This window comes from Aethalodelphis obliquidens, unplaced genomic scaffold, assembly GCF_003676395.1.
Source record: "Aethalodelphis obliquidens isolate GAN/ISIS:26980383/991018 unplaced genomic scaffold, ASM367639v1 scaffold4, whole genome shotgun sequence".
Taxonomy (NCBI): domain Eukaryota; kingdom Metazoa; phylum Chordata; class Mammalia; order Artiodactyla; family Delphinidae; genus Aethalodelphis; species Aethalodelphis obliquidens.
Genome location: NW_020837948.1, coordinates 61005469 through 61031844, shown reverse-complemented (window position 1 = coordinate 61031844; position 26376 = coordinate 61005469). Strand labels below are relative to the sequence as shown.

Here is a 26376-nt window from a genome sequence, read left to right as displayed (position 1 = left end):
CACAACAGAGTCATCCCCAATACAACTGTCACCACTTCTTTAGTTCCATCCTCCCTTGAACTGACTCAAATCACATTTTGGTTTCCATCACTCTACTGACACCAAAGACCACCTCTACTTTGTTAAATCCAGTAGTTAATTCTTCATCCTCATCTTACCTCACCTCTCACTAACAATTAATATAGTTGAGCACTCCGTTCTTCATGAAATGCTCTTTTCTCTCTTTCTTGGGTTCCTTTGTAGGATCTCCTCTTCTTGACTTCTTGATGTTGATGTGCCCTAAGTCTGAGGAGCAGACTCTTCACCATCTGCTCGGTCTCTGGGTATCTCATTCTCTCCCTCCCATAGCTTTAATCATCATCTACAGACTACTGACTCCACACATATATGCCTACCCTGACTTCTTGTGACTCCAAACTTGTATTTCCAACTACATGGGTGACATCTCTATGTGGGTGTCTAATAGGTCTCTTAACATTACATGTCCTCTTAATTCTCCAACCTTCCACTCCAAACCTGCTTTTCTCCAAACCTTTCCCAGCTCAGTAAATGGCCCCTACGTTAACTGGCTTACTCAGGCCAAAAACTAAGGTGCCATCCCTGATCCCATTCTTTCTCACTCTCTGTAACCATATGTCAGCAAATCATATACGCTCTAGATCTGAAATATAAATATATATATATATAAATAAATCAGATCCTGTCATTTTCTTTTCTCAACCAGCCAATAGCTACCTATCACACTTGGAATAAAATCCAAAATATTTTCTATGATCTATAAATGCCTATATACGCTGGTCTGTGTTTGGCTTTTTGTTCTCTTTTACACTTAGAAGTAAAAACCATGAAGGCAAGGACTTAATTCACTGATATATTCTCAGTTCCTAGAAAAGTTCTATAAAAGGCACTCAATAAATATCTAAAGAAATAAATAAAAGGAATAAAGCAAGGGAGGGAGAGAGAGAGGGGAGAAAGAGAGGGAGGAAGGAAAAAGAAATGCAGTTATCTCTTGGCGTCCACATGGGATTGGTTCCAGGACCCACTGTGGATACCAAAATCCACAGATGCTCAAGTTCCATAGCTGGCTCTCCGCATCTGCGGATTCAACCAACTGCATCATGTAGTGCTGTGTGGAAAAAAAATCCACATATAAGTGGACCCACAAAGATCAAATCCATATTGTTCATGGGTCAACTCTAACTGCAGTTCCAAGGTTTTTTTTACTCCCTGGTGGAAGAAATTAGTATTAAGCAAAACGGCAACAGGTAATCAATTGACAAGTATTTGTTAAAGACCTATTGCTGTGCATTTAACCGATATTTTTCTCTTTTCTTTCCCTGGGATAATGTTCTCAATGACTCAGTAGCTACCAGGGGACAGGAACTTTGCAAAACCACTAAAACCTGATATGATGTAAAAGTAATTACTTTTCTTATGACTATCTTATGACTATCTTTTCTTATGACAACCCCTTAAAGGGGTTGGTACCATGTGAGTTAAAAATTTTAAAACACAAATACACATATACAAAGAAGTCCCTAAAACCTCTTTATACTAAGGCAAATTAATATTGTTAAATCTAACTGCTCACAGAATGATATTAAACAGCATTCCCATGATACCAAATCTTTATGATCTCTTCATAATAGAGGCTCTTGTGTTGAGATGACAGGCAATATAAAGAATCAACTAACCCTTTACTCAAAATTTAAATTTTAACTAAAAAATGCAGGATCAGGATCTACTGGCCTAATTAAAATGACCTCCATTTCCTCATGGGTTTCATATAGTACACAGCATATAACAAAACAATGGATTGAGCGGGCTTCTGTAGTGTGATAAGTCAAGATTCCATTTTAATCTTCTACACCAAGATATCCTCAGTCAAGTAAAATCGGCTGGGGCCTCAAAAAAGGCAACAGCTGCACAGCCAGCATCTGATGAATAATATTTGCATATTATAAGTCAGAGAAAGGTTTGCTGCTAAATATAATATGCAACCAATCACCTCACATGACAGCACTAGCGTGATGAATGAGGCAGAAAACTGCGCAGAGCAGGGATGGCCATGAAAGCTGGGGCAGCTGCAGCCTGCAGAGGGCCAGTGCCACAGGCTTCTGGACCATGGTTTCAACAGTCAAAATCACTCTTCGTGTTTCAGTGAGGGGCCAGCAGATGCCCAGGTTTTATTCAAAGGGATGTGCCAAAGAAGATGCTTTCCTGCCTGTCACTCAGCTCCTCAGGAATATACGTTGCAGCGGATGGTTGTGGTCAACAAAGACTATAAAGGAAAATGGGTCTGAAATTTGAATTCCTCATTGAATTCTTCATTAACAAAACTTAAAGCTGTATAGACAATGTGGAAGTATGTCCAGAAAATGAAATGTATACTAGTATAAAAATGTTTTTGTTTGAAGAAAACAATACCATTGATAATCTAAGGACATAAAGGATTTTCCTGAGGACCCTGCACTATTCGAAGTACAGGAGTGTAATCCTGGTTAAGGATCTGAACCCCTAAGAGGCTTTAAGACTTTAAAACATCAGATTCCTAGGCTTCACACCCAGAGGGCGATTCTAATTCCATAGGTTTGAAGTGAGACCACAGAAACACAAATTTTTAAACAAAAGCCCCAGGAGATTGTGATGTAGCCTGGCAAGCACTTGAGTGAGTTAGTTTGAGAACTACCAGAGGGAACACAAAAAGGATGTTGCCCCTAAGTTCGAAGATGATATTAAACTGAATTCCACCTCAGCAATAAGGTGGACTAAATAGCCTTTAAAAAATTCCCCCTACTATAAAAACAAAACACCTAAATGTTAAAAAAAAAATTTCAAATATATGACTGAGCTTTCAAGAAGATAGATGTAATTGTCAGCGGCTAAAGGCAGGGTGGGAGCACAAACTTTGAGTGTTTTAAGGGACTACTAAGGGTAGCAGTCACCTGAGAGCATCCGCAGGTCCGCAGGGAAACAGAGCTGTGGTTTTAATGACTTACAGGGAACGGAGGATAGAACCAAGGCCTCTGTAAGATAGGAAGCTGTTTCAGAGATCCTAGGTAAAGCCAGAGCTGCCTAAGGCTACACCTGTAGTGAAGGTGAACTAGAAAGTAATGCACCCTGCAAAGGGAAAACAGCAAGGACATCGTCCCTTGAGGATTCTAAACCACAAAGTCAGCCTTCACACCTCTGAGGCCCTAATTATACTTCCTATGTCATACAAGATACACCAACTTGAGAACTATGTTTTAAGTGGTTTAAAGAGTTGATTTTACTATATAAAATTGTAGAAAATACATACTAATCTATGATGACAGAAAATATCAGAGGTTTCCTGGGAATGTGGAAGGTGGGCAGGAAGAAGAGGAAAGGACTACAAAGAAGTAGGAGAACATGTGGGGGGTGGGTGACAGATATGCTTATTATCTTGATTGTAATAATGATTTCATGGACATATACACATGTACATATGTCAAGACTTGTCAAATTGTACACTTTAAATATGTGCAGTATATTCTATGTAAATAATACGTCAAGAAAGCTGTAAAAAAGAAATTCGATGAGTAAGTTAAAGAGCAGGTAAGACACAGGTGAGGTGAGAATTAGCAACCTGAAAGATCTAAAGGAAATTACAAGAAACTAGAAGACTCTGCAGCAAAGATAGATAAAAATGAAAGTATAAAAAAGGAGTTAAGAGATATAGAAAATAGAATAGTAAGGTCTAAAATACATTTAATTGAATCTCCCAAAGAAGTTAATAAAGAGAATGGGGAGAGGTAATAGATGATGAGCTAATTGCTAAGCATTTTTTAGAACTGATAAAAAATATCCATTTTCAGATTCAGGAAACACAAAAAATCTCGTCAATTAAGTAAAATTAAGCCCACACCATGATACATTACACTTAAACTGAAGAATAAGAGGACTTTAAAAGTAGCCAGAAAGTACAGACAGATTACTTACAAAGGAAAAACAACTATACCAACAGGTGTTTTCTCACTAGAAACAACAGAAAACAGTAGAATAACATGTTGAGAGTAAATACAATCAAAATAGAATTACGTATCTAGCAAAATTATCTTTAAGATTAACGGAAAAATAAAGACACTTAAAAACTGAAAGAATTTATTAGCAACAAATACTCACTAAAGGAACTTTTTACAAGTTGTGTTTTTCAGAAGACGTGTTTTTGGAAGAAGGAAGATGATCCTTTAAAGAAGACTTGAAATGCTAGAAAGAATGGTAAGTAAATAAAATTAATTAATTTGGGGGGAAGTTGTTTAAAATAATAATGTCTTATGTGTGTACGTGTGTTTTAAAGGATAAAACTTTAATGTTAGACAATAACACATGGTTGGGGGTTATATGACTGGACTGAAGGACAGCAGAGTGTGAATAACACTAGAATTTAAGGTAAATATGCATGCTAGAAGTTATGCAGCAACCATCTAAAAGATGTAGATTTAGAATGGTAAAACCCACCATTCTGAAAGAGTAGAAATAGAGGATACAATTTCTAGAGGGGGAGGAAATGTAAAAAACAAAAACACCACAACCATCCAAAAGAAGATACAAAAGAAAGAATAAAGAAAGATGGGACAAATCACTAACTATGGCAGAAACAAATCCAAATAAATCAACAATCATAAAATGACACTAAATAAACTTTCCAGTTACAAAGACAAAGATTGCCAGATTGGTTTTAAAAATACATAATCCAGCTATATAAATCATATGAACACATGAAGAGTTGAAAATAACTGTATGAAAAATGTACTAAGCAAAAAGTAGCCTAAAGAAAGCTGGTACAGCTATATTAATATCAGACACAATAGATTTAAAGCAAAAAGAATTCATTTTTCAGATTAGGTGGGTCATTACATAATGACCAAAAATTCATTTTTCCAGGAAGATAATTGGTGTGCACCAAAGTAACACAGCTTCAAAGTATATAAAATTCTGAGAAAGAAAATGATAATCTCCTCAATGATCACAAAATCTAGAGTAGAGATGTGCTAGGCAAGAAGCCTCTTATAAAGGAGGGTGGTCTCTGGGTCAAAGTTATGATGAGGAAGTTCTCTGAAGGAACGATGGATCCTCTGTTGAACCCTGGGAGCTTTAGGTGAGAAATTATTAGATGGTTTCAGTTTTTCATGATTTCTATGTAACTGTACATCACTGTTACCCATTCAGTCAACACTAAGTTCTTTCTGGGCATGTGCGTACCTCACCTAATTTATGTAATTCTTTAAGGACTAGATACAAGTTATTACTGCACTTCCTAGAAGAAGTGATCTGGAAAACACAGGCTAAAACTCTGTTTTTGTTTCAGGGATAGATGACCTATAACATGTATGGAAATAATAGAAGGAATTAGGAAAAATTAACCTAAGAACCATTTGAATATAGATATTTAGCTTTCCTTCTATTTGTCTTTCTGTCACCAGAAGCTTTAAAATAATAAAGAAAAAAATGTAAAGGCAAGCTTCATATACATATACACTAAGACTAAAGGAGGAGGATGTGCACAGGCCAGACCCATCTCTAGAACTGCCAGCAGACAGTAAATATGAAGCCTAGTGAATGAATACATGTCACAGACATGCAAATAGGAAAGCAGGCCTCAGAAAATCTCCATCAAGCTTCAAGAGCAGGATTTGAAAAACTACTGCAACAAGCCAAAGGCCTCCACAGCTGAAATGACACAGTAAAACTAAACCTCAGCTAATAAGTGTCCAGCTAATGAAAGATGACCACAGTGCTCAGTTTCAACCTCAATGCAAAAAAAAAAAAAAAAAGAAACAAAAAAGCAGTAACTAAAACTGAAAGGTATCTCTTACTTTATGATTATTTATAAAATGAAAAATCAGAAATAGAATATTTAATTCAGTAGGGCTCAGGAACTAATTTAGTTCAAGTCACCTAGTCCCTTGCCCCTGGCAGGGTAACCCAAGCAAACTTCTCATGGAACACAGGGAACTTCCCCCATGAGGCCTGCCTTCCTACCAGCACCCTACCCAGTTCCCCAGAATGGTTTTCTCCTGAATCCTATTCACTGTGGGCCCTAATCTGTAACAGCTGCTAACTGGCTAATGCTGCGAACTTTCACCCTGTATCTCTCCAGTAGATCTGCATGGCTAATGCAGGAATTTCAGAGACAATGCTTTAATTCAGTGTTTATTTTAACCAAAGGGAAGCCCAGTACAGAAACAGTCTAAAATTGAAATCTTCTGATTTGAGTTGGAAAGCTCAAGAATTCCCAGGGCTCTACAAAGCCTAGCTGGAGAACTACGGCTCTTTCAATAAAATATCAACTGCAATGAATTAAAATGTCTGGAATAGTTAAGTCCATGAGTTCATAATATTAGAAAAAAAAATTAAAACCCTCACTGATAACCTTTGGAGGATGGTAGGAGGTCAATTTATTACTTTCGAAGCTGCCTCTTCCACACAAACTATAACTCAGGATAACTGAACCGCTGATGAAAGGAAATTCTTTCACAAAAATTTTCTGGGTAATTAATGAAAGAAATGATATAATTAAGATAGCAACATTTTGCAGCTCCTAATGAAAAAAATGGATCTAAGCAATGATCACGAATGGCCTTTAACATCACAGTGACAACCAAATGCTCTGTGCCTCTTGACAACAGTAAACAACACTTCCTATGAAGTACTCATGCCAAAAGAAAAAACAAAAAACCCCACTGAATCTGATCAAGGCTTCCTCTCTAATTGCCAGTTTTATAGGACATATGGAAGGTAGAGGAACATGTTAAACACCACCATAAGGATGAAAACAGCAAATCTAGAATGTGGAAAACTACAAAAGAGACCTGTTTTCTTCAACAAATAGACTGCCAAGACAGAAAGAGAAACCTATAGATTAAAGTCATCTCAACATATTACAATGCATGGACTTTATCTGGATCCCATTTCAACAAACTGTAAATTAAAAAGAAATTTATAAGACATCTGAGGAAATGTGAACATTGAGGAAATATTTAATGATGTTAAGGAATTACTAATTTATAGATATGAGAATGGTATTATAGTTATGTTTTTAAAAAAATCCTTATCTATAGAGATACGTATCAAAATATATATAAAATGATCAGATAACAAGAATTTGTTAAAATGTAACCTGGTGATGGGGTAGGGTTTGATGAAACAACACTGGCAGGGAATTGATAACCATTGAAGCTGGGTGACAGACCATGGGGGTTCATTATACTATTCTCTCTACCTTTGTATGTTTCCATAAAAAAAGATTTAAAAAGAGGCAAGATAAGAAGGGAACATAACCAACTGCACTGTATGGACCTTATGTGCATAACCATTAAAAAAAATTTACCAGAGTATCAGGGAAATTTGAACACTGACTTGATATTTCATATTTAAATGATTATTAATATTTTAGATGTGAAATGGTATTAAAAATATCCTTATCTTTTAGAGGTATATACTGAAATATTTATGGGTAAAATGATATACTGTCTGTGATCTGCCTCAAAATCATCCAAAGGATCAGGATGGGGAAATAAGTAGAAGTAGAAATGAAAATTGGCCAGGAGCTGATAACTGTTGAAGCCAGGTGATGGGTAAAGAAGATTCCTTATACCATTCACTCTACTTTTGTATGTTGTACATTTTCCATTATAAAACATTAAAAAAAAAAACACTACAGTGCTAGAAGTCAGAATAATGGTTACCTTTGAAGAGGGTAATGGGAGCCACAGTAAGGGCTTCTGGAGTGGTAGGAACCTTCTATTACACAGGCTTGTTTACTTTGTGATAATTCATCAATCTGCATATTATGATTTGTGCACTTTTCAGTATATTATACTTCAATCAAAAAATATTTTTTAAAAGCAAGAGATCCACTACTTCAATGCAAGAGAAGACACTAAGGTAGAATTACAGGTACTACAGCAATCACTAAGAAAGTTTAGTGAGCAGAAAGGCAAGAGGATACTGTATGGCCCTAAGCAAATGCTGGATCTGGTCTCATTTTTCCCATCTCTTAAGGGAAATAGCAGCTGCCTCGGCCGCTGTTGTGGAGCATTAAACGTAACAGTGTGTGTGAAAGTGCTTAGCACAGACCCGGGGCACACATCTAGCAGTGAACAAAAGCTGCCTTTTGACTTCTATGTCAGAGGACCCAGCCTGCATTCATGGCCTGCTTGCCCTCTAGACTGCAGCATACGTATACGGCACTCGTGGTGTTAATCTAGACCTCCGTAGTAATAAATTACTCTCAGACGGGGAGCTGGGTAGATACCCATCAGCCCTCCGCCAAGGCTCTAACAGAAAACCACTAATGAGACTGAACAGAGGAGGCACCACAGCAGCACGACCATCCGAGAGAACCCAGCAGGTCTCCTCCTCAGTATTCCGCATGGAGGCAAAACCGCTTCAGACCAGGGAAGCCCACGCCCACGCCCACGCCCACATCCAGGCACAGTCCCTCCCGAGCCGCGATCCACTCCACCCCACTCCACGCCCTCCAATGGGGACGCGCGGAATAAAAGCCTCATATCGCCCCCTCCTCCCTCCCCCAATCAGCAAGCCCGCACCAGATCACAGCGCCCAATCACATTGCTCCACATGCCGAGGGCAGCCCTCCGCGCAAGCGCGCATGGACAGGCTTCCCAAGGCCAGCGCCCAAACGCCGGGCTCCACCGGCTGCGCGCGTCTCCGCAGAGGCCACACTGCCATCTACTGCCCGATCATCCGCATGTAGCCCCAGGCGTACTACCTGATTCTCTGGGCCCATACCCCAGCCCAAAGGCTCAAATAAGAATTAGGGAAAACATGCAGTAATATCACGTATGAACGCAAGTTTTAATTACATTCTCTTACACAGAAGAAAAAAAATATTGTCTCTAACAGCCTCTTTTTCTTCCAAGCAGTTTGAGTTTCAAAACCTCATCTCACCTCACAATCTAATGTTTTATATATGAGTAAAATCAAGGGGCCTAGGGACTTGTTCCTTTCACATATTTCTGGAGCACCTACTATATGTCAGGGTATTACCTGGGGCGGGCATTATCATCCCTAATTTATAGATATAGGAACCGAGTTAAGGGACAGTTTCTGAAAGCTGGCAGAGCTGGGGTTCACAGCCAGCTGTCTTCCTCTCCAAGTGCAGACTCTTCACCACATCACACTGCATAATGAAGGTACAAAGTGCTGTAAGAATATAGGATGAGGAAAAAATCAACTGACTCAACAGGGACTCAGGATGTACAGAGAGGATTATTAGCAGGGTGGTATTCAGTAAATGGTAGCTGGTACATACTGCTTTTCTAAGTACATTAATCTTAACAGAGAGGAGACAGTTACCTCCATGTGATACTTATTCATTGCAGATTATGCTCATTCTTTGGCAAAAAGCATCTGCTCACTCAGGAATCCATGACAGTTTTCCCTAGGTTTGTCTCCGAATAACAGAGATGACCCATACCAAGGCACCAAATATAATGGTCTTGTTTCCTAATTTTCCCTTCATACCTAGGAAAGTGTTAATAACTTATATGAAATTCTTCGTTCTCATTTCTGCACTTCCATAGCACTTTTCTTATGATTCACATATGGCACATCAGAACGAGCTCTGCAATATAATTAACTGAGCCCATTGTGCTTTCATCACTAGAACAGTGGTTCCCAAAAGAAGTACCAAAAGGCCCTCAAGGGCATTTTAGAATATAGGGGGGTATCTTTTTGACTGTCTAAATGACTGCAGGCCATTACTGGCACTTACTGGGTAGAAGACAGGAAAATTACATAACTTGCAATCCCTAGACTGATGGACACATCAAAACACTGTCCCTGTTGGGAGCCAGTGTTTTCAGTATGGAAGGGAGATACAAACATGGACTAGAGGAAGGCAAGGAAGAACTCTGTAGAGATGAACTGGAATTGCAGGTTTCAGAATGATTTTTTCATAATTTGTAAACTATGTACATATAAGCTTATATGCATGTATGTGCACATATGTATGTTTATGTGTACATGTATACATGTTTTTCCTAGCTCTGTCCACTGAATTGGCAAAGAAGCAAAAATTCCATAGTAGCAAGGGGGACACCTAGTGCACAGATCTTGGTTTCTAATACCACTCCCTAGTAAAAGGAACCAGTGCTCCTTGGAGAAATACAGCTGACCCTTGAACAAAACAGGCTTGAACTGTGCAGGTCTATTTACACATGAATTTCTTTCACTAAATGCGTACTACAGGATTACATGCATGATCCGCAGTTGGTTGAATCCGTTGGCAGAAACTTGGCTAGGAAGAAACCACATATACGGAGGACCAACTTTACGTTATATGTGGATTTTTGACTGCATTGAGGGTGGGCTCCTTTAACCCCCATTGTTTAAGGGCTAACCGTAATTGATTTCAGGGCTAGAGCGAGAAAGGTACAAGATGGAACACTGGGAGACAGCTTGAAATGCTTCTACTAGCCAAATTTCAGAGAACTGGACTACCCAAATAACTAAGGATGGTAATGAATCATTAAAGGGAAAAAAAAAAGAGGAATCCATAAGATCATACTGATAATAAATAGAGAAAGAAATGGGAGAAAAAGGGTTCTTGCTTACAGTAAATACTGTGTAATAATTAGTAAATGTGGAGGTATTAATGAATTTGGAAAACCATCATTTTGCAACCATCATAGTAAAGATTGATTTTGCAGATAAAACAGTCAGGCTGCATGGTAACTAACTATATGATAAAAATGAACAAAAAACAAGAAAGAAAATAATTGTTTACATAATTCAGGGAGACTAACTGTGAAGGCAAAATGAAACAGAAATTTGCAGGAAAGAAAAAATGATTTTGCCACATGTGAAACAACAGTCTAATTCTTTTTAAGGCTTAAAAATGTGCTTATCTGAATTGGATTATCATAAAAGCATCATTTCACATATATCTCATACGAATATATGATGACAAACACGGAGTGACTAGAAATGACCCACATAATAGCCCGTTAAGTACCTACCAAGGTGACAATCTTCTTTTTCTCTTGCTTCCCATTTGTGGCTGTCTACATATGCTGCAGAAAGTAGGCATCTTTTACCTGAGGAAAAAGACAATTTTTTCAACAGGCATGGTTTCACAACAGGTTCAGTTTATATACCTGTTTTATTAAACATATCTTCGCCATATTTTCCATTTACTAGATTATTTAAAGATCTATTATGAAACTGTAACCAACATTACACAGTTTACAATTCAGTTCATGACAACATGCATTCAACCTCTAACAAGCAGAAGATGCAGAAAGCCTGTTAAAATTTCTACCATAACGTTATGAGCAAAAATGTTGCTAATTCTGTTCCTATTACTTTAGGACTAGGAGCCATTTGTTTCCACTAATGCAGAGCCTAGATGAGCCTTAAAACTCCTTCTTAGAACTAAAATATTTGCTGAACAGCTGTTTAACTCATTAAAAGACTGCTTTATCATTATTAGTTAGTCCTAAAAAATTTCCATCTGACTTGGATCAGCATATTTACCCTTATTTCACATAAAGCAAAGAGTAATATCTTACCTGGTAACACAGCACCCTAGTGGTAAATAACAGAAACCTAATAAGCCAAATCTGGTGTAACCCACAAGATGACACCTGTCACAATGACTGGCATACAGCAATGCTCAATAAACATGAGCTCAAGGAATTAATGAGAGAGAATGAATGGCAACCTAGAATTAAAACCTTTTGAGCTTCAAAGACACCATCAAGAAAGTGAAAGAATAACTCAGAATGGGAGGAAATATTTCCAAACCATTTATCTGATCAGGGACTTGTACCCAGAATATATAAATAACTCTTACAACTCAAAATTTAAAAAGACAACCCAGCAGAAAAATGGGCAAAGGATTTAACAGACATTTCTAAAAAAAAGAAAACACACAGATACATACATACACATAAATACACACACACACACACACACACACACACACATATGGCCAACAAGTGCATGGAAAGATGTTTAATATCATTTCCCATTAAGGAGATGCAAAATATATTTAAATACAACTTCACACCCACTTAGGATGGGTATAATCAAAAAGGCAGATAATAACAGCTGTTGATAAGGATGTAGAGAAACTAGAAACCTCATGTATTGCTGGTGAGAATGTAAAATGGTGCAGCCACATTGGAAAAGTTCAGCAGTTCTGCAAAATGTTAACATGGAGTTACCAGGTAACCCAGCAATTCCACTCCTAGGTATGTACCCAAGAGAAATGAAATCATGTTCACCTAAAAAACTGTACATAAATGTTTGTAGCAATATTATTCATAATAGCCAAAAAGGAAAAATGCAAATATCCATCAATTTATGAATGGCTAAACAAAATAGTATATTCTTATAAAGGAATATTATTCAGCAATAAAAAGAAATTAAGTACTGATACATGCTACAACATGGATGAACCTTGAAAATATTACACTAAGGAAAAAGAAGCCAGTCACAAAAGACTACGTATTATGTCATTCCATTTATATGAAATGTCCACAATCGGCAAATCTAGAGACAGAAAGCAGCTTATTGGTTGCCTAGATCTGGAGGGTGGACAGGCAGAAAAACCTGGGTGGAAATGGGGAGTGACTGCTAATGAGTATGGATTTTTTTTGAAGTGATGAAAATGTCCTAAATTGATTGTGGTGATGGCTGCCGTACAACCCTGTGTATATACAAAAAAAAACATTCAACGTTAAATTGACTACTTTAAATGGGTGAATTGTATGTGAACTAAATCTAAATAAAGCTGTTTAAAAAAACTGAAAAGGAATGAATGGCAGACTATTACCTGAAGGTCATAGCAGACCATAAACCAAACACAACTAGAAGGCATGGGAGCTGATTAAGCACAGTATTTGCATGCTATTGTTATTCTCTATCCATCTCCCAACTAAAACAAATATAAATATGTCTGTGTGTTTATACACAAGACCAGTTCCTCCCTTGCCTTCAGCAGAGGTTGGGTCAGACCTTTACTAGAATAGTATGTCTAAATTTGAAGTCTAAAGTTTAAGCAATGAAGCAATAATATTAAAAGCTGTCAAAGACTGCCTCAAAGGGGAACTAAGATATTTCTTAAAAATAGTAACTATTAAAAAGTGCCTACATTTCAAATGGATTTTTTTTAAATGATTAGATGTTTGGAACTTAGAATACATTTTTCATACAAACGATGTTATAAATTGTCAGTTACATTCCTAGATCTGTCAAGAAGGATGAACAAAATGTAACGGCATTGATGGCATGACATTAGGTGTGTAGCTGCACACTAGGTCAGGAGTGAGCAGACCTGAGATTTAGTTCGAGTTTTACCAGCTGGTAGAAAACTTCAGACCGTGCAGTTGTAAGTGAAGGAACTGGCTGGGTGATATTTAAGGTCTCTGCATGCTCCAACAGTCTGACATAGAACCAAAACAATCAGTTCAGATAACCCATTCATAATTTACTGTAGCATTTCTATGCAAACCGAATTCCAATTTCTAAAACCAGGTAGATCTCTCCTTTCTGTGGGAAACAAGGGCAGCCCTTTTCTACGTGAGCATGAGCTCAGGAGAGGGCTGTTAACCTATATACTCCAGGATACCAGTGACTTAAATATTCTCTATTTGTTGTTATTACATTCTCTTACTTATTCTCTATTTCTTCTCCTAGCATATGTTTTATTCTAGCATAAGAAATCAGCCCTCCTTGTTCTAAAGTCAGAAAAGACAATTATCTAGAATTATGTTCATGAGTTTTGAACTGGGAGACAAAAAGCAGAGGAGGTGATGGTGGGGAAAGACAGGAGTGCCAGAATGCTGTGTGCAGTTGTTCAAGGAGATCACATGACCGAAAACAAAATTAGAACTAGTAAATTTACAAAAAATAAGCCCAGTAACTTTCATATATATATGAACTTTTAAATGTTTGCTTTATAAGAAAGTAACCAGGGCTTCCCTGGTGGCGCAGTGGTTGAGAGTCCGCCTGCCGATGCAGGGGACACGGGTTCGTGTCCTGGTCCGGGAAGATCCCACATGCCGCGGAGCGGCTGGGCCCGTGAGCCATGGCCGCTGAGCCTGCGCGTCCGGAGCCTGTGCTCCGCAACGGGAGAGGCCACAACAGTGAGAGGCCCGCGTACCGCAAAAAAAAAAAAGTAACCAGTAATCATTTTCCACCTCCATTGAGGATACAGTGAAAGGAAATAGGTATAAGGATAAAGAATTTAAATTTGGCAAGTGGAAAATCTTCCTAATAGAAACCAATGACAAACATAGGAATGAGTTACCAAGTGGGGTAGGCAGAATAATGTCCCCCCCAAAAGATGTCCATGTCCTAGTCCCCAGAACCTGTGAATATTAGGGTACATGAGAAAGGGGGATTAAGGTGACAGATGGAACTAAGATTAGCACATCAGCTGACCTTAAAATGAGAAGACTGTCCTGGGTTGTCCAGGTGGGCTCAGGGTTTGTTTGTTTGGCCACACTGCACAGCATGTGGGATCAAACCAGGGATCAAACCCAAGCCCCCTGCACTGGAAGCGCAGAGTCTTAATGACTGGACTGCCAGGGAAGTCCAGGTGGGCTCAATATAATCACAGGTCCTTAAAAAGTGGAAGAGGGAGACAGGTTGTTAGTGTGATGCATGAAAGACAGAGGTATATAAGAAGGACCTGACTTGCCACTGCTCGCTTTGAAGATGTCTGAGAAAGGGACGATGAGTCAAAGAATGCAGGTGGTCTCCAGAAGATGGAAAAGACTAGGGAAACAGATTCACCCCTAGAGATTCCTAAAGGGAATACACCCCTTTCAACACCTTGACTTTAGCACAAAAAGACTCTGTATCAGACTTCTGACCTATAGAATAGTAAGGTAATAAATCTACGTTGCTTTAAGCCACCAAATTTGTGGTAGTTTGTTACAGCAGCAACAGGAAATTACTACACCTTCAGATAGACAGACATTTCATTATCTGTAAACCTTTTAAAGTAGGGTATTCATCTTGCTGAGATACTTTTAAATGACATCATTTAAAGTTTTTCCCATCTCTGTATGGTAGTTGAGGGGTCTGTATATTAACGTTAAAACCAAAGAATTTCTATGAAGCCAGACAGGACATTAAGTGGACAATGGCAAAATGGAAAATCTAGATCACCTTCTCAAACCTAATGTCCATATGAATCTTGATAAAATGCAGATTCTGATCAGTAGGTCTGGGGTGGGAACAGAGATTCTGCATTTCTAAAAGTTCCCAGGTAATGATGACGATGTTGACCCTCAGATAACATTGAAATAACGAGGGAATAGGAGGTTATCAGCCTCACAAGTTTAGATCTCTGAGTCCGTTTAATCCCACTCCGTATATGCCACCCAAGAGCATATATATACCCTTCTTGAACCTGCTAACCCTTCAGCCAGTCAACTTTAAGAGCAACAATATTCTAAGATAACTCTCCACTAAAAAGCAAATATCTCTCTCCCCTGCTTAATTCTGAAAAGATACCTCCATGGACCAGAATTTCAAAGTTTAGTAAATACTTATTTATTAAAAACTTACTTATTTTATAGTTAATTTGGCCTTTGGTAAAATGTCTCCAAACATGTTCTCCATCCAAAGGGAAGCAGTGTGATTGTGAACACAGATAGGCTTTAGAGTCACAAAGTCTAAGTGTGAATCCTAGCTTTGCTATAAAAAATTTTATAAAAATATGGGCAAGTTACACCAGGTCTCTGAGCCTCTTTCTTCATATGTAAAACAGGGAAATACTGTATCATAATTTAAATAAGGGCATATATTAAGTACCTAGCCTAATGTCCACTATGTAGTAAGTGCCCAAAAAGTTTCCCTCTCTAGCCTCTTCATATACTGAAGTCACTTTTTCAGTTCATCTCAATAAACCTTTCTCTCATCCTCTTGATCACTTTAGTTGCCCTTATCCATTATGTTGTAGGGAGAATCAGTGGAAGCACTGAAGTATTCCAAATACTGATTGGTCCTCAGTTTGTACAAATTTTTTCTTCTTTTATTTGGTAATGGTTCAAGATGTTTTGATGACTTAAAGCTCCTTATCAAACCCCCAGTGGTCCATAATGTACTATCCTACATACTTATATCACTTGCCTTATACACTTCAGTTCCTGATTTCAAGACTCCTTTCATCTGTGGTCTAACCCCCTGCTTGTGCAATATAACTTTCTGTAATGAAGGAGATGTTCAATTCTGAACTATTCAATACAGCAGCCACTAGCCACAGGTGTCTACTGAGCACTTAAAATGTAGCTAATGTGACTAAAGAACAGGATTTTTTAATTTAAACTAATTTAAATAGCCATGTGTAGCTCCCGGCTACGTCCATGGAACAGCACAGGTGTAACCTATCATGAGCACACCATTTCAAACTATGATCAAAATGCTCACTGGAAATTCTCTCAATTCACCTTTATCTAATTTCCATTCCCGTTAGTATGACTGCCCCCGAATATCCTAAGCAACTATGATACTTTCCCTGATAGACAATCCAAGGTCTTGTTTAAATTGAAAAGCATTTACTAACAACATAAGTAAACAAGCTAGTAAATAGCTACAACAGTTAATTCTTACTGAGGTGCCAAGTACTGTGCAGACCACTTTACCTAATGTGTGGCATGAAACATTTTCATTAGCTAGGTCAATCAGTTAATTCTCAGAAAACTTCTGGTGGCCAGCTATAAGGTTTCACGTTGATATTTAAAGGCGTGTGGGCAAAACTGTATGTGTTGCTTTTTAACAGGGGCTAGAGGAGGTATGTTGGAAAGAGGCGATAATAGGCATTGGAAAAATCAATTGTGATTATTGTATTTTAATGATATAATCAGATACATCTGTCAGGATTTAGCTTCTGTGAATTAAAAAAGTTTTTCCCAATGTCTTCATCAGCAGGTCCTGTAAACAGGATTTGAGTGAGCCGTCATTCATTCGGGTATCAAAGTACTTTAAAAGTAACTATTAGCATTTATTGTCTGAACGGAAAACTTGGGCAAAGAAAAGTCAATCAAAAGTTGCGCCCAAGGTCATCAGGTAAACTGAGATTAGTAAGAAATTCCTTCACCAAGTGAAAACCAAGGGTCTGGCCACACGTCAGGTGTTGAGGAGAACGTTTATGACGCCCCTCTAAGGAAACTCAACAGGGAGAGAAATTTCATAGCCCCAGGGGGGACACATTTGGGCTTTTCACGGGCAGCAAAGAGATGACCACCCTCACACACAAACCCGGCAAATCATACGCAAAAGCTCTCATGCCCGGACTTCCTCTGCTCTTCACACCTTTGGATAGGCAGACACTATTATTTTAGGGAAGGAGATGGGTCATAGACCTTACCTCCCCTCTCTGTGCTACCAAACACCTCCATGGGTTTCTCCAGCAACTAGATCCCAGAAGCATTTCCTCTCCCCTTAAAAGCCCCCTGCTCCCTTTACTCAAGGAACAGAGTTCTCAGGGGCCTAATGAAGCAGCCCCACGAAGGTAGCAGCCACCAACCTGTCACGGAGAGCTGAGGCAGCGACACTTTCCGCGCCCAGAGGACCCCGCGCCGCACCACGTGGACCGCCATCTTGGAGCATACCAAAGGAATGACCGGTAGGGGGACTGCGGGCGGAGGAAGGGCTAGGCAACAGTCCACGCTCCCCTCCCCCGGCTCCCGCAGTTGGTACAGCCCGGGACAGTATGGCGGCCGCCTTTCTGCCCCTGAAGCAAGTCTTACCGCTGCAGGCGTTGCGGAGTTTGGTGCATCCAGGGTTGGGAGGCTTGGGCTCCACCTGCAGCCGCTGCCCTCTCGGAGGTATCCTAGGCCTCGGGCCGTGAAGGAGGGGAGGGACGGGACAGAAGGGAGCTTTACACCTCAGCGGGCATCTCTTTGGAGAAATAACGGCGCCTCACTCAGGGGCCTAGAGCAATCGAGCATGCACTTGCCCTCTGCACGTGGGTACAGTGGTGGCCTCTGGATGTCGTGGACGCCCGTGTGCCTGGGAATCAAAGGACAGATGGGCTGGGCTCTTGACCTGGGGACTGTAGTATTCCCTCGGATGGAGCTGTGCTGCGCCCCGGGAACACCTCCTCCCCCTTGGGTGTACTGTCCTGCAGAGTTTGGGAGGGGAGGTCAAAGACTATGAGTTTGGAGTCCAGCTCTGTAGCGAACAGTCTGAAAGACTCTGAGCAGGTTTCTTTATTTGTAAAATTATCCCTTAATATCTTTTTGAAAATGATTAAATTTGAAGATGCTGGTGAGTGATAATATTTAACATTTCGTGTCAGGCTTTCCTGTAATACATTTTACATACATTCATTCCTTTTCTCCTCACATCACCCAGTGAGAGAGGTACTATTCTTCTTTTACAGAGGAGGAAAACGCAAAGCTAAGTAATTTGCCCAAGGTTAGAGGGAACTGGTAGAGGAAGGGTTTGAACACAGGCAGTCCTACTGTAACCCCTTCTCTGGACTGCCTCTCTAGAAATCAGCAATTTTTGTTGTTACATTGTTACTGTAGTACACAGAGCTCTTGTAGTGGATGGTTCTTTGGCCAAGCTCCAGTTCATGCACAGCCGAGCATCCTAAAGAAATGATGTTTCCTCAACTGATCATTTCTGCTAAGTTGTGGTCAGTGATTCCTGATGTATCTAGAGGATACCAAGAGTCCAAATCTGAGAGGCCATAACGCCTCATTTCACAAACTGTCAACAGTCCTGGAAATTCCAATGGTCACACTATAGCTTTTTCCCCTACCCTATATGCTTCTACCTGTTTAAACCAAATCTAGATATACCTGTTTTGCTGTCTGTCTTTCAGATCCCAAATTCCTGTCTACCCATCCCCATACGCAGTTAATCACTAGCTCCTTTCACACACACACACACAGACAAAACTTGTCTTGTGGAGGATTTGCATTCTTTGGTACTTTGGACATTTTTTTCCCCACCAGGGTGACTATTCTATTTGTACCTGTCTAGGTGGGTTATTTATACTAACTGAAGATAAGATCAGTTACTAGAAAGAGATAGTCAAGCTCTACACGTTATTTGCTAAGTATAAAACAGTCAAAATGATTTTACTTTCTTTTCTCTGATTTTTAGCTAAAAGATATCTACTTACAGATAATACTGTGAAATTAAAGGACTTTCAGCATAAGAAGGTGGCTGTTGCATGTAATCTTCCTGGCACCAAAGGTAATCAAATCTATTTCATTACTTCTTTCATTGACCTGTCGTTAAACTTCCCTCTGTCTTTATCCCTGTTCAGTCTCTTCTTCAATGACCTTATCTCACAGAAGAAACTGAGATGATTTATTCTTAGTTTCTTAGTCTGACCCTGCATGCCCCTTCACCTCACTCTGTTATTGCAGAGTCTACCGCTCTTCTCTTGTCCCTTCTCCCAGGACCCCAGAGAAATACTAAAACTAGTGCTGCAACCAGTCCTCTAGATCAGTGCCACTCAAAGTGAGGTTCAAGGATTAGCAGCAAGTGAGAGGTGGATAGAAATGCCAAATCTCGGGCCCCAGACAATTTGTTTGCAAAATAAAGTCTGAGGGCTTCCCTGGTGGCTCAGTGGTTGAGAGTCCGCCTGCTGATGCAGGGGACGCAGGTTCGTGCCCCGTTCCGGGAAGATCCCACATGCCGCGGAGTGGCTGGGCCCATGAGCCATGGCCGCTGAGCCTGTGCGTCCGGAGCCTGTGCTCCACAACGGGAGAGGCTACAACAGTTAGAGGCCCGCGTACCGCAAAAAAAAATAATAATAAAAAATAAAGTCTGAGAAGAACTGCTCCACGTGACTGGCTTTCAGACTTCTTGATGCCACCCTCAGTAAAAAATACAATTTGCATTGCATCTCCAGTATACATATATATATCTATAGATAAATGAGACAAAATGAAACAAAAAATGTATGATGATGCATTTTCATATTTTCTACTGTGTGCTGGAAGAATCAGTAGACTAAAACAAAGGTTTCTTTAAAAAACCAGCAAAACATTGATAACTGTTGAGGCTGGGTGATGGTCACGTGGGAGGTGCCCATCTCTAATTTTAGGTATGTTTGAAAATTTTTATTGTAAAAAGCTAAAAACACGTCACCACCACCCTACGTCCTATTCCCTTTCAGCATCTGAGAAATCTTGTTGCATTCATTGCCACTTCTCCTGCACGTTGAGTTTTTCCCAGTACTTCAGATTCCTTTATAAACACAGCAAGCCTCTCCTCTTTTTGTTTTTTTTGTTTGTTTGTTTGTTTTGTTTTTTTTGCGGTACGCGGGCCTCTCACTGTCGTGGCCTCTCCCGTTGTGGAGCACAGGCTACGGACGCGCAGGCTCAGCGGCCATGGCTCATGGGCCCAGCCGCTCCGCGGCATGTGGGATCTTCCCGGACCGGGGCACGAACCCGTGTCCCCTGCATCGGCAGGCGGACTCTCAACCACTGCGCCACCAGGGAAGCCCTCTCCTCTTTTTTAATAACAACCCTTTTGTTTGTCCTACTTACTTTTCCAGCTTTCCTCCTTCTCACTGTCAGATGTTTGTGAGCACCTAATGAACACTCCTTGCTTCTCATCTCTCCAGAAAGCAGTCTTCCTTCACTGGTCCGCTGTCATGCTGTTGTACAAAACCACCTACAGAACAAGAAGATAAGAGTGACGGAAAATAGATTAATCTTCACTTTAGTAGACTCAATCTAGATTTTACTTCAGTCTTTTCTTCTTACCCCAGGTTGTCTGGAGCTCTGTAAAGTTCACAGTTAGGGCGTCGTGTCACTATCTAGTTGTTATTCCAGTTGTCATAGTCTTTCTAAGGCTGTGTCAGTCGTGCATGTGTTCTAAAAGGCAATTAATATAATGAGTGCCAATCTACTCCACTGTCAGGTATTTATAAAATCCTGTCCACATTTCATCATTATAAGAACCCACAATAGTACTCTGTTATATACCACATCATGTACAAACTTGCCCCTTCCCTCCAGCTTCCTAGCTCTTCCACAGTGGATCTCACCCTTTCTAGAACCAGTGTGATTTCCTGTTAATCTAGTCACGGTCTCCCCTCACCACCTTTTCCCCCAGTTCTGTGCTTTTTCTCATGCTGATTCCCATACTGACAGTTCCCCACCCCCTCAGCTTTGCCAACCCTACTCAGCCCCTTCCTTCCTCTCTGGTACCTCTCCACTTCCACCAGACCTGGTCTGTTTCTGCTGCCCTGATTTCTCTCTTCTCTCCTGTTATGTTTATACTGTCACATGTCACCTACTCTGTCATTATTTTCAGGTAGCTTTATATAGATATATCTTGTCTTCTCAAATAGACTCTAAGTTCTTTCAGGGTAGGAACCATACCTTATCCTTCCTTGTGTCTCTCACACAAAGAAGGATACCTCTGACTATAATATACGATAAGCACTTAATTTTGATGGATTTGTTTTAAAATACAAATTACATCTGTTGAAATTTTGGACTTATTAAGTATTAAGAAGTACAAGATGTAAAGACGACCCATTAAAGTCTTTTAGCTTGGAAATTGTTTAGAAATATTTAATAGAATAAATCCTCGTGACAGAGGAATGAAAATAAGAACAATATGTCTGTGATCTCCTAGCAGTTACTACATGCTGGGCCCTGTGCTAAGTGCTTTACGTACATTATCTCAGGATGACCCCACGAGGTAGGTATCATGGCCCTCACTTCACACATGAATCTTGTCTCAGAGACAGGCCTCCCCAGATCTCCCCATAGCATGCAAGTGGCAGAGCCCAGATTTCAGCTCATGTCTTCCCAACTCTAAAACCTTTAACCATTACACGATTCTGCAAATAGAGATTGGAGGGTCCGTTGCATTAATTCAAACCTAATGGACCTTCTTTTCTTGTAAATCAAGAGCAGTGTCTGCCTCAGCTTCCCGATCTTGTGTTTTTAATGTATATTGTGCCATCCCTTTAAGCAGCATTCCTTCGGAGCTCTGGGCCTTGGAACAAATCCTGTAGACTTTCGCAGCTTCTGATACTGAGAACAGCCCTATCTTCTGGAAAGCAGATGTTTGCTTGGTGGCTGCCTTGCATCTCACCCTACATTCTGCCAAAAATACAGTCCCTTCCTAAGGCCAAGAAGCAGTGTTTCCTGTTGGTGTTTGATTGTCTCCACAGTTGATCAGATACAAGACCAGGGACATAGAGCATGATCACCTTGAAATGATTCTATTACTAAAAGAGGGTTTGCTGCTGTTGGGAGGACTCTTTTACCCCCTGTGCCTTATGCAGTACTGTGGCATGCTTTCTAACAACTGAGTAGAGAGGGACCAGGAGGAATGAAAAAGTGGTAAAACTGAATCAAGTGAAAAAGACTTGAAGTATTCCTGAATCATGTGAGTCATCCGTTGTGGGTTGACGACATCTTCCTTTCAGTTTTCCTGCTAGGTGCCCTGCCAACTGATGGTTTGGATATCTTGGTTAGTTTTTTTTTCTCATGCGTCACCTGTAGATACAGTTCTTGGGGCTAAGCCTCTGGGACGTTAGTTCTCCAACTTTACGGTGCATAAGCATCACCCAGGTAATCAAAAATGCACATTCTTGTGCTCCTCCTCCCAGAGATCCTGTGTTGGGAAGTCTGGAGTGAGGTCTGGACCTGCGCCCTGTGACAGATTCGCTGCTTCATACACCACGTCTGACACTCTGCTCTCGAGACCAGCCAGTGACGGGAGCTGCGTGGCCGTGAGCCCCCCTCAGTGGCTCTTTGCATTGTGCCAGGTTCTAGCCTCCCCTTCTCCCTGAGGTCAGCCTCCTGACGGTCTGAGACAGCCTAAGTGATGGCCACCACACTGTGCTTTCTTCCAGAAACCTATTTGAGAAACTTGGAAGAGAAACTGACCCAGAATAAGCTCATCTTGAAAGAGGAGTTGAGAACCTTACTTCATTTGTGTGAGTCCTGGGACGATGTGGAGCTGGCTAAAAATGTCATTTACAGGTGAGGCATTTCCTTAAAATCCTGCCAGCCTTTGTCTTTTCCTACTCTCTCCTTTTTCCTGAGCAATCTCATCTACCTCCAGGATTTCAGCTCTCACCTCTAAACTGGTGACTTCCCAATCTCTTGTCCAGATGCCTGCCCCGAGCTCCACCATTTATATTCATTCATTCATTCAGCGAACACTTATTGGGTTCCTACTACGTGCCAGGTGCCGAAGATAGCAAAACAGATAATTCATGCCCCAGGAGATCACCAACCTCTTCACCAAGTCCACTTACATGTTCCCAAGGTCTTCACATTCAACCTACACAGATTTCTTCCTCTTGCTGTGTTTGCTGTCACACTGACCAGTCAGTCATTCTTTCCCCCGATCTCATTTGCCCTCCTCCTGCGTCTGCTCCGCGGTGTTTCTCATCCCTAGCCTTCCTCTCTCTGTCCCCATTACCAGTGTCTTAGCTCAGGCCTCACGCCTCTCACTTGGATCACTTCAGTGGACTCTGAACTAGCCTCCCCCCTACAGGCTTATGCCTGTTACGTTCACTGTCTCTGATCCCTTATCAGACTTCCCCATGCCAGCAGGAACTCATATATAATCACAGTCTGCTGTTAGGAAACCGAGCAAAGGTGTCATTTGGGAGCAGGATGGCACCAAATCAACAGCTTCCTTTCACCATTCTTTAAAGATACATTTCTATACATGAAGCTGCATTTATACTGTACATTTACAGAGAAAAACACGAGGTATTCATATATGGAATACTGGAAGAATACATACCGTAAGTTAACCATGGTTCTTTGAAACATTATATTTTTTGTTCATCTAAATGTGTACTTTTCTGATTTCTCAAACTTGTCTATAAGGGACATTATTAATTTTATAATGTGAAAAAATTAATGTTATTTTTAAAAAGGAAAAGAAAAACAGAATTACGCAAATTTCATTGAAACTTTGAAAAACACGAAAAAGTAGAAAGAAGAAATACTGCATACATCACACAGTTTGCTGTTTCGATTGTCTCTTGCTGCATAACAAACCACACCAGAACTTAATGACTTAAAATGACGACTGATTATTATTTCTCATAACTCTGTTGGTCAGGAACTGAGGCAGGTCTCAGCTGGGCAGTTCTTATTGTTATCAGCTGAAGTCACCTGCACACCTGCAGTCAGCTTGGTAGGCTGAGCCGGGAGGTCCGAGAAGGCTTCGCTTGCGTTTCTGAAGCCTCAGTGCCCCTGCATGCAGCCCCTCCCCCCGCTGGTAGACTCTCACTGCTCACGAGTCCAGCCTGAGCTGCACTAGCGCACAGCACACGTGGAAGCTGCAGGCCTTGTGGAGCTGCCGAGGATTGGCACGTCTTCACTCCCGTCCCATTCTCTTGGTCAGGGCAAGTTAGCGGCCAGCCCCGATCCACGGGGAGGGGAAAGGATTCCACCTCTGGAAGGACGGAGCTGCATACACATACAGGGAGGAATGATGGCGGCCAACTTTGGGGCCTGTCTACCACATCCAAGAAACCACTGTTAATATTTTGATACATTTTCTCACTGATTTTTTTTCATGCAAAGATTTTGAGGTTTAGGTAGGGTTTATTTTACATAGTTGTATTTATTACTGTGTATATAAAATGATATTTTCTTGTTTTCTAATTAGCATTCTAGCATAAATGTTTTTGCCTGTTAATACTCTAGGAATCATATTTTAATGGCTATACACTGTTTGATTATAGGTTAGGTATTTTAATTAACTGTGCCCCTATTGTTGAACATCTAAATTATTTCTAATTTTTCACCAGGATAAATAATGCCATGATGAGCAAACTCTATGCATAAAATTTATTCTTTATTTCCTTTTGGGGATCGGAGGGCATGCACCTTTTAAAGCTTGTCAATACAGACTGCCAGGTTATTTTCCAAAAGGGATTATGCTAATTCACAGTCACACTATATCTGCAGACCTAAACCTGCTATTTCAGTTTCATACAGTTGAATCATTTGAGACCCTCTGGCTCGTTTTACTCTCAGTTTTCTTTTTACTACCCAAAGCTATCAGATGTTTACAAGAGTAACAAAACAGGGTAACATTCTAAATGCTCCTTCCACTCTTATTTTTGTCATAAACATTCAAAGTATGACTCATAATCCGTTTATTGATGCTAATACTTTCTGCCTGGTTGCTGTCCTTTCCCTCTACTTGTGGACAGCTGGACAAGCTGCGGGGGGTGGTCGATCCTCGGCCTAACCAACCTATTCTCTCTCTTCCTGAGACAGGCGACCCCCTGTTGGGGAAAAAGAGCAACGAGCCAGAACATAAGCTCTTTATTGAGCCAAAAATGGGGAACAACTGAATCTCCTCATAGTCTGGACCACACGCTGTTGTTTGGTTTATAGAAGGGTTTTAGATCCTCTAACTTGAATGTTTCTTGTCAAGAAGAGGTGATATTAACTATCTCTGTGACTTTCTAGCACTTTTATTAGTGTGTCATTTAAGTTAGGAAAATTTTCATTTTTGTTTTTAATCTGGCACACATTTCTCTTGAGATTATTTACTGAAATACTTTGATTTTTTTTTTTTTTTGCGGTACGTGGGCCTCTCACTGTTGTGGCCTCTCCCATTGCGGAGCACAGGCTCCGGACGCGCAGGCTCAGCAGCCATGGCGCACGGGCCCAGCCGCTCCATGGCATGTGGGATCTTCCCGGACCGGGGCATGAACCCGTGTCCCCTGCATCGGCAGGCGGACTCTCAACCACTGCGCCACCAGGGAAGCCCTGAAATACTTTGATTTTTAAAGATGTTCTCCTCAACTTGCCTTACATTGTATAAGAGGGAGCATATGTCTAAGGCTTACTATGTGCCAGGCATATCATGTCATTTGATCCTCACAAAAACTCTCTGAGTTGAGTTCTTTTCTTATCTCCATTTTACAGATGAGGAAACTGAGGTACAGAGTCATTAATTAATTTGCTCATGGTTACACAGTTAGTAAGTAAAACAGCTGGGATTTGAACTGTCATTTTGGAATCAGAGTCTAAAAATCCTTAATCACGACACTATATTTGCCTTTTAATAACTTAATTATTTCTTCTTTCCTCCAGCTTTATTGAGGTATAATTAACAAATAAAAATTGTGTATCTTTAAGGTATACAACTTGATATTTTGATATAATAAGTAAATTCATAACTGTTATAAATGAAGCAATGAATATTTTTTGTAACTTTTATAACTGGATTATGAAATGTATCTTTAAAAGTACACTCATTCTTTTTGGCAGTACATATGTTTAAAATAGACGATCCATATGCTATTATGACTTTCCTCACTGATTTTTAGCAGAAGGTAAAAGAATATTCTGTTCTTTAAAATCAGAGCTTCCTAAAATCTGATTTACATGCAATCAT

General features: G+C 40.3%; 2 protein-coding genes across 16 annotated transcripts in view; one reads left to right on the top strand and one right to left on the bottom strand.

Annotated features, from left to right (window-relative positions):
• MRPS27 (mitochondrial ribosomal protein S27) overlaps positions 1 to 17628 on the bottom strand; it is a 125284-nt gene extending 107656 nt beyond the window's left edge. For 11 of the 13 annotated variants that reach the window (XR_003431654.1, XR_003431650.1, XR_003431647.1 and 8 more), the window contains exons 1-2: positions 17534 to 17626; positions 11010 to 11087 (exon numbers count right to left, since the gene is read on the bottom strand). Coding sequence is in view for 2 of the 13 variants with exons in the window: in XM_027100880.1 (XP_026956681.1) it covers positions 11010 to 11087; positions 17534 to 17606 (151 nt within the window). In the remaining 11 variants the exon portion in view is untranslated. Of the gene's footprint in view, positions 1 to 11009; positions 11088 to 17533 lie in introns of all 13 variants that reach the window. The other 2 variants (XM_027100880.1, XM_027100879.1) reach the window with 2 other exon arrangements.
• A 65-nt stretch (positions 17629 to 17693) lies between these two features.
• PTCD2 (pentatricopeptide repeat domain 2) overlaps positions 17694 to 26376 on the top strand; it is a 28517-nt gene continuing 19834 nt past the window's right edge. For 2 of the 3 annotated variants that reach the window (XM_027100883.1, XM_027100884.1), the window contains exons 1-3: positions 17705 to 17834; positions 19123 to 19215; positions 22850 to 22979. In XM_027100883.1, coding sequence (XP_026956684.1) covers positions 17720 to 17834; positions 19123 to 19215; positions 22850 to 22979 — 338 coding nt within the window. In that variant the 5' untranslated portion in view covers positions 17705 to 17719. Of the gene's footprint in view, positions 17835 to 19122; positions 19216 to 22849; positions 22980 to 26376 lie in introns of all 3 variants that reach the window. The other variant, XM_027100882.1, reaches the window with a different exon arrangement.